The sequence below is a fragment of the Temnothorax nylanderi genome, unplaced genomic scaffold (genome assembly GCF_030848795.1).
Source record: "Temnothorax nylanderi isolate EJ_2023f unplaced genomic scaffold, tnyl_v1.0 TNYL_tig0442_pilon, whole genome shotgun sequence".
Lineage (NCBI taxonomy): Eukaryota > Metazoa > Arthropoda > Insecta > Hymenoptera > Formicidae > Temnothorax > Temnothorax nylanderi.
The window spans coordinates 105,352-113,659 of NW_027249504.1; the positions used below are offsets into that span (position 1 = coordinate 105,352).

At 35.7% G+C, this 8,308-nt stretch overlaps 1 protein-coding gene across 1 annotated transcript; it reads right to left on the reverse strand.

Annotated features, from left to right (window-relative positions):
* Positions 1-2,170: 2,170 nt before the first annotated feature.
* LOC139782814 (uncharacterized) lies at positions 2,171-3,680 on the reverse strand. The gene is made up of 3 exons (XM_071721895.1): positions 2,786-3,680; positions 2,452-2,667; positions 2,171-2,334 (listed from the first exon to the last, which is right to left on the reverse strand). Exons 1-3 carry the CDS (start codon positions 3,678-3,680, stop codon positions 2,171-2,173), a joined length of 1,275 nt encoding a protein of 424 aa, XP_071577996.1.
* Between the last annotated feature and the right edge of the window lie 4,628 nt (positions 3,681-8,308).

An 8,308-nucleotide genomic window follows, 5' to 3' on the forward strand; every position in this document is an offset into this window, starting at 1 on the left:
TCCCGAGTTTCATAAAAGGACCAAACACATCGGTGTTCGGTACCATTTCATACGGGAAAAATACGATAACGGCGAGATAGATGTGAAATACGTGAATACCGATATGCAACTCGCAGATCTATTTACAAAAGCGTTGAGGAAAGATAGATTCAGAATGTTGAGAGAGTGTATTGGTATGTTTTGAGTGTGAATAATGTACTGTGTGAGTGGGAGTGTTGAATACGCTCATTTATTTCTGTGCACATCGTACATTGGCATTCTTTCTGTATTATTTGGACGGATCATGGTAACGACATCTAACGTCTACAGGTGCGCGCGAAATACCTTCCCCCTTTTGGGCACGTTCACGCATCATGCGTTATCGAGACCTCACCGTCTCTCGACCTTCACTCTTTCGAACGATCGCGGACACGTTACTTGTGTTGTGTACTATCACGTTCCGTGCGCGCCGGATAGATTCACTTGTTCAATAAATTCGTATTATGTTATAGTCAATATCTTACGATCTTAATTTCCCATACCGAACCTTTCGATCCTACAGGCGGGAATCTCAACAATATGTTTTCGCGTGCTAATTTCAAAGTCGCCTCTATTCCCCCATGTGCTGCGTGAACCTTTTTTAACATAATTGAACGTAAACTCCGCGGAATGACGATTCTATCGTTTCTAACTATCAGATCGTCTTGTATCGACAATTCGCTTTTGAATTTGAAATACACTTTGATTTCATCTGGGACGTCGTGAATGTATCTAGGCCATCCTTTCTGTATGTGCGTCTTTAACACTTGCAGAGATGCATCTTTAGTAGTTTCCTTTCTAATTTCTTCGATGACTTCATCTGAAACGTTGAGGCATTGTATAACGTTAACTCGTCCTATCTGATTAAATAGTTTCTCTTCTTGACTTATAACTTTACCCACGTTGAGATCTTCGGGATTGACAGGTGCACGAGACAGCGTATCTGCTATGACGTTTTTCTTTCCTTCTATAAACTGGAATTCCAAATCGTAACGTTGTAAATACATAAACATCAGTTGGAGCCTCTTAGGTGCTTTCAGAAGGGATTTTCTTGATATGTTGACGAGAGGTTTATGGTCCGTCTGGATGACAGTTCCCGATTTACCGGCTATGTATTGGTCGAATCTGATACACGCAAAAGTAACTGCTAGTAACTCCTTCTCAATCATAGCGTAGTTTTTTTCTGATTTAGTTAAAGATCTGGAAGCGAACGTGACTGCCTTGTTGTCCTGCAGAAGTACTGCTCCCAGACCATAGCTGCTACTGTCACATTGTATTGTGACTGGTTTGTTTACATCAAAGTACTTAAGTGTGACAATATTTGCGACCATCTCCTTTATTCTATCAAACTCCTTTTGTTCAGTTTCTGCCCACGTCCAGGGTGTACGCTGCAACGTTAGTTCCCGTAGCCGACGTAGTACGGAGCTTAGATTAGGCATATATCTGCCGAGATAATTAACTAGACCGACAAATTTTTCAACGTCTTTTTTGTTCTCTGGGTTTTGCATTTTTCTTATGGCGTCGACCTTCGCAGGGTCTGGTTTCAGACCTTCCGTGGTCAGAATATGTCCGAAAAATTTAACAGAAGTCTGACACAGATTTAGTTTTGATCTATTCAATTTGCAATTATTTTCACGCAACCTTTGTAAAAGGTTCTCTAGATTCCGATTATGATCTTCTATAGCTAGCTCTATGGTATTTCCTTTACCATAAATGATAACGTTGTCTGCTAATATTTCGATGCCTTCCAGCCCGTGAATTATCTCGAGGATTTTTGCTTGAAAAACTTCTGGAGCCACCGAAATTCCAAAGGGTAGACGAAGCCAGCGATATCGTCCAAACGGTGTCCAAAACGTTGTTAATTTACTGCTTTCTTCAGAGAGTTTGATTTGCCAAAATCCTTTCTTCGTGTCGACCGTACTAAAGACCTTTGCCTTCCCAAGTTCTGAAAGGATTTCATCAAGGGTGGTGAATTGGCGATTTGGCCTTTTCAACGCTTTATTGAGCGGTATTGGATCCAAGCAAATTCTAAAAGATTTTTGTTTCTTCACTAATAGAATATTACTCACCCAATCCGTGTGTTGCTCCTCTTTGACGATTATTCCATCATTTTCCAGACGTGTCAACTCTTCTTTTAGATCCTTCCGATAACTCATAGGGATTCTTCGTGTTTTTGTATTACTGGCTTCACGGTCTCGTCAATCTCTAGTTGTGTAACCCCTGGTAGTGAGCCATATCCTTGGAAGACGTCTTGATACTTATTGACAATTGCTTCTGTTTCTGCGCAACCATTATTCTTCAGATTCTGCATTTGGACTGAATTGCAAATTTTTATGAGATTTAACTCCATGCAAGCGTGAACTGAGAGAAGCGGGCCACAGTCTTCATCCACGATTCGGAATTTTATTCGATATTCCTTTCCTTTATGGGTACACTTGAGACTGGTTTCTCCTAGAACTTTGATGTTGTGTTTACCAAAATCCATCAGAAAGCACGAAGGCTGTTGAATTCTTCTGTGAGATTCGTCTACGATGCTACAGTAGTATTTGTAGCCCATAACGCATGATCTTGCTCCTGTATCTAATTCGCAGGCTATCCTCTTCCACTTATTGTTGATGTAGAATTTTATATTTGCAACCAAAGAGCCATCTGAATCGTTGACGTATACTTTTTTTTATCAGAAAAGGTTCAGTATCTGAGTCGCTACTACTAGAGTCCTCTGAACTTTGATTTTCCATTTTTAAGTCGAGTTTGTTGACCTGGTTACCTTTAGGATTGCTTTGCCTCTTCTTGCGACAGACTTTTTCCGTGTGATTTTTCTTTTTGCAGAATTTGCATATCTTACCGAATGCTGGACATGCGCCTTTTACAAATGCATGTGCATTGCCGCAGTACCTACATAACTTGGATTTGTTTGTAGCACCTTTGTCCTTATTTATTTTATTTACTGTCGATAATACTTTCTCGTCTATTTGCATAGAGTTAACTTGCTTCTCCGTGATCTCGTGTACTCTACATATTTTAGTAGCTGTTTTCAAAGTTAAATCTATCTTTGCCATAAGTTTACGTTTTAGAGCGTTATCCTTAATGCCTACGACAATCCTATCTCTTAGCAAATCATCTTGAAATTGTTCATATTCACAGTTCTTAACCAGTTTTTTTAGTCTGATCAAGTAGTTGTCAAAAGATTCGTCCTGTTGTTGAATTGCCGTATTAAAAAGATACCTGTCATAGATAACATTCTTGTTGGCTGTCGTGAGTCTTGCTTCAATGAGTTTTAGAACATTTTCGGTAGTATCCTTTTCTTCTTCTGTTAACTGGAAATTGAGATATTTTTTCATCGCTTGCACTCCAATTGCGGCTAATAGGATGCTGATTTTTTGTTTTTCCTGTGTAACTGGCCATGTCGACATTCCAGTAGCAATTGCATAATTATTCCAACTGTCCTTGAAGAACTCGAAATTTTCTCTGACGTCGCCTTTGTCTGTCTCTAACGGCTGGGGCCACGGTACACTCGCTTGGAGGTTAGATGATTGCGCTACTGAACCTCCTCCCTCCTTCCTAACGTTTAGTTGCGCTTGAACTTGAGACATTTGTTGAGTTAACATTTGTAAAGCTTTGTACTGCTCTGTTAATATTTTGTTCATATCGTCAACACTCATGGTGATCTCTAACCTTACTTTACCGATGTATATATAAGACTTTTCGTGGTTTTATATTGAATGGTTTTGCGATCAGATATTAATTAAAAACCATTCGTACCACACCTGGCACCATGTTATATTCGGTAGTAAAGAATATGAATAGTTAGGTATAAGGCTATTTATTTATGGACTTGTTACAGTCAGTTAACTCGATCGTGTACGTTATTGCACTGGCGCGCTCCCCAGTGCTGACAACCTTCTCAACTTAACATCACTATAACAATGAATTTTTGGTAATCCATAAGCTCTCGGGAGAACCCCATCGGTACATAACAATTGATTGTATTTCTGCTCAGAGATATATTTCTGATTTTTCCATCTCACGATAATCTCCCTAATTTTTCTAGTGAGTACTTGAGTAGGATCTTTATTGATTGCAGAATATGTGGCTGTGTCCGATAACAAATCTGTGATGCTTTGTCTGTAATGTTCACTGTCTAAAGCTACCGTGCTGTTGCCTTTATCGGCGCGCGTAAAAATGATGTTAGGATTGTTATTCATAAATGATTTTGTAGCTTTAACGAGGTTAGACAGTTCGGAATGGAGAGGGAATTTCGGAGAAAAAGAAAGGAGGTTATTGATAACAGGAATAGAGCGGTTCCTAATGCTCAAAATTCTATCTATTTGAAAGCCTCTCGTGTTCCCTTCTGTACACTTAATAAATTCGATAACAGTCTTTTTTATATTGTTAATGGGTAAGGAGAAATTCTCGCCTAACTGTAATAAGCATTGGACTTTCTCAGGAATTGTTGTGGAAGTTAAATTGATGAACCATTTGTCTTTGATATGGGTGAGAGAGGATTTAGAATTGTTAGAACAACCAGGAGGAGCAATGTGAACCTCAAAAGTATTAGGACAATTATTGTAATCAATTGTTGGAACAGTACGTATACCAACAGTTTCCATTTTAGTCACATAATGTATCGGTTTGATATTATTGGTTTTAGCTAGATTATGTTTACGGAACAACCACTCAAGTTTTTTATCGAGGTTATTATTTTCTCGTTGAGTGAAAAAGTTTAATCCAATATCCTGCAATCTAAAAAACTTATTGCATATATTTAAAGGTATATTCTGAGAAATGAGCCTCGCGAGATGGAAAATCTTTCCCCGCGATTGGTTAACCGATCTATAAGCATCATTAAGTTCAATTTTGATCAAACGGGTAATGAAATTAGAAGTCAGAGCATTAAATCTCTTTTTAGCGTAATAGTGTGAGAAAACCGGAGTGAAATTACAAAAACGTTGAAGATGTTTTGGAACAATATCATTATGTAAACAATATTTTAAATATCTTATCCGGATTCTGCCTCTGACATGAGTCCTCCTCACCTTAATCCATTGCTTCATGAGTATGACGATGTGCGCTCCGAAGGTCGCGGAGATAAAATTGAAAAAACCCATATGTCGACGCATTAACTTGCAGCCAGCGTAAATAAAATCAATTAGTAGTAGACCCTCAAAAATTTAACACAGAATATGACAGGGCTATTAGGGTCAAATGCAGATTTTGGTGCGTGATGTCAATCAGTATATTTATTCATCTAAATACATTAGTCCGAACGTTTCGGCTCCATTCGAGCCATCCTCAGCAATAACAATCATGTGTCACGCGTTCAAACTGCCATATGGTAAGTTTACCGATTAAATTGTCGGAAACATCGACCAAATGATCGATATCTGAATAATATCTAGTCAATTTTCACTTGACTCTAAGTAATAAAAACCGAAACTTCAGCAACTCACCAAAGGGCCGAACAACGCGGAAAATAAAACGGTGTATAAGCAGAATAACTCGCGAGGAGACTCAACAGTCTCATCGACACGCCAAACAACGATGAAATCCCATATGTTCCGGGTATTTCTGAAGAGTTTAGAAGGGTTGTGAAGGACATAAATGTCAACCTGTCTTTCTATAGTCTAAACAAACTTCAGAAATTTATCAAAGTACAAAAAGACATTCTCCCAAGTCAATCTAATAAGAATGTGGTTTACAAAATTTCCTGTAAAAATTGTGACGCGTCGTATGTAGGCCAGACGAAGAGGCAATTGAGAACGAGAATCTCAGAACACCGTAACCACATTCACAGGAACACCACGACTCAATCAGTTATTACTGATCACAGAATGAATTTTGATCATGAATTTGATTGGGAGAATGTCAAAATTTTAGATAGTGAAAGATATCTCTCCAGAAGATTGGTCTCTGAGATGACTCACATTAAGCTACAAAAAAACGGGATTAATTCACAAAATGATACCGAATTTTTACACCACGCATATATAGAGGTCTTAAATAAATTATAAGTTACACCTATGTACTTTTTATTATCTGTAGATATAATAACTTGGTGACGCGGCGAGATCCTGCCTTGCGATTGGTTATATTTATTCTATTATTTTTCTCATCGACTCTACACACTATGTATTATCCGCGACACTGTTTAGACTGTTGACACGCGTCTCCTTTGAGAGATTGTCATTTCATCGTTGTTTGGCGTGTCGATGAGACTGTTGAGTCTCCTCGCGAGTTATTCTGCTTATACACCGTTTTATTTTCCGCGTTGTTCGGCCCTTTGGTGAGTTGCTGAAGTTTCGGTTTTTATTACTTGACTCTAATATCTAGTCAATTTTCAGATATCGATCATTTGGTCGATGTTTCCGACAATTTAATCGGTAAACTTACCATATGGCAGTTTGAACGCGTGACACATGATTGTTATTGCTGAGGATGGCTCGAATGGAGCCGAAACGTTCGGACTAATGTATTTAGATGAATAAATCTACTGATTGACATCACGCACCAAAATCTGCGTTCGACCCTAATAGCCCTGTCATATTCTGTGTTAAATTTTTGAGGGTCTACTACTAATTGATATTATTTTTTAGTTTCTGTGAGTTTGGTAATTTTTACATATAGAAAACTACAAACTGGACAAAATAGAAAATTTTCCTCTCACTTTGTGAGCCTGTCACGTTCACAAAAAAAAACTGTAAAAATTTTCAATTTTCTAATGTAAAAGCTTGAAGTTTTCCTTGCAAAATCTTTTTTTAAAAATGTTTCTACGATTTATTGGTACTAATTTATTGCGGATTGAATAAGAAATGAGCATTTTGACTTTGATTGCTCATAACTCCCTTAGAAATCATCGTATCGCAATTGAAAAAACAGATTCTTAAACCTGAAACTTTGCTCTATTAAACGGTATAATTGACCAATTTTTTTAAATAACATGTAGATATGATGCAAATTGATGAATATAATGTAAACATTAGCGATTTTTCTAATTTTCATTTTGACCCAGAAAACAGTTGTACAGAACAACGCAGAAACGTAGAAACATTTTTTAAAGAAGATTTTGCAAGGAAAACTTCAAGCTTTTAAATTAGGAAGTTAAAAATTTTCGCAGATTTCTTTTTGTGCACATGACAGGCCCACAAAGTGAAAGAAAAATTTTCTATTTTGTACAGCTTGCAGTTTTCTATATGCAAAAGTTACCAAACTCACAGAAACTAAAAAATAATAGTAACCTTTCGAAAGTAGAGGTTTTAAGCTTTAAATTTAAATTTTGTTCATTTTTAACAAAGTTACAGCTGCTTGAATTTTGCCTATTTTTAAAGATAAATTTAGTGTTCTTTTAATTTTTGTGAGAAGTGTATAATACTTTTACTTAAATATTATTAATTTTAATGTAAATAGTAATTTTTTGTAACTAATTACTAATTTGCTAATTCAATAAAAATTCAATTTGTTATTGCTAATTTCGTTAATAATTAAAAAATAAAAAATAATTTTTTACAGATCCTTGCTTAACACTACAAAATGGGTGATATCAGTATAAAATTACCTTTTTTCAAAAAAGGTAAAAAAAAGGCGCCAAGTACACGCAATGTATTTTGTAAATTCAAAAATCCAACCTAACTGGTAGCTATATTTCTTCTTCACAAAATTATATTACCTATCTTAACTCAAGTAACATGTATTTCAAAAAAAGATGAAATCTTTAAATTACATAAACTGCGCCAATTGCAAAGAGAATATGTATATTGCTTTAAAAGATAATTGTTGTGCAACTACTTTAAAAAAATAAAACAGAAGTGGTAGCTTTGTGTTTCTATTCAAGGGTCTTCCTATTCCAACCCAAGTGGTAATAGCTTCTTAATTCTCTTTAACAAATTTTTAATATTACAAAGAATCAGTTTAATTATAAAGAATTAAAAAAGTAACAATACCAAATAAAAATATTTAATTAAAACAAAATAAATAAATTTTTCTTCTAAAAATACTTGGTGCTGCTTTTTTACTTCCATTCTTCCCTAAATTATGTTTATTGTTTCTTTATTCAATCAAAAATCTTAGTACTAATGTTTAAATTTTAATGTTTAAATGTCAATGTGTAGCAGCGCCAAGTTTTACAAGAAAAATTTATTTATTTTGCTTTAATTAAATATTATTATTTTGTACTGTTACTTTCTTAATTCTTTATAATTAAAATGATTCTTTGTAATATTAAAAATTTGTTAAAAAGAATTAAGAAGCTATTACCACTTGGGTTGGAATAAAAAGACCCTTGAATAGGAACACA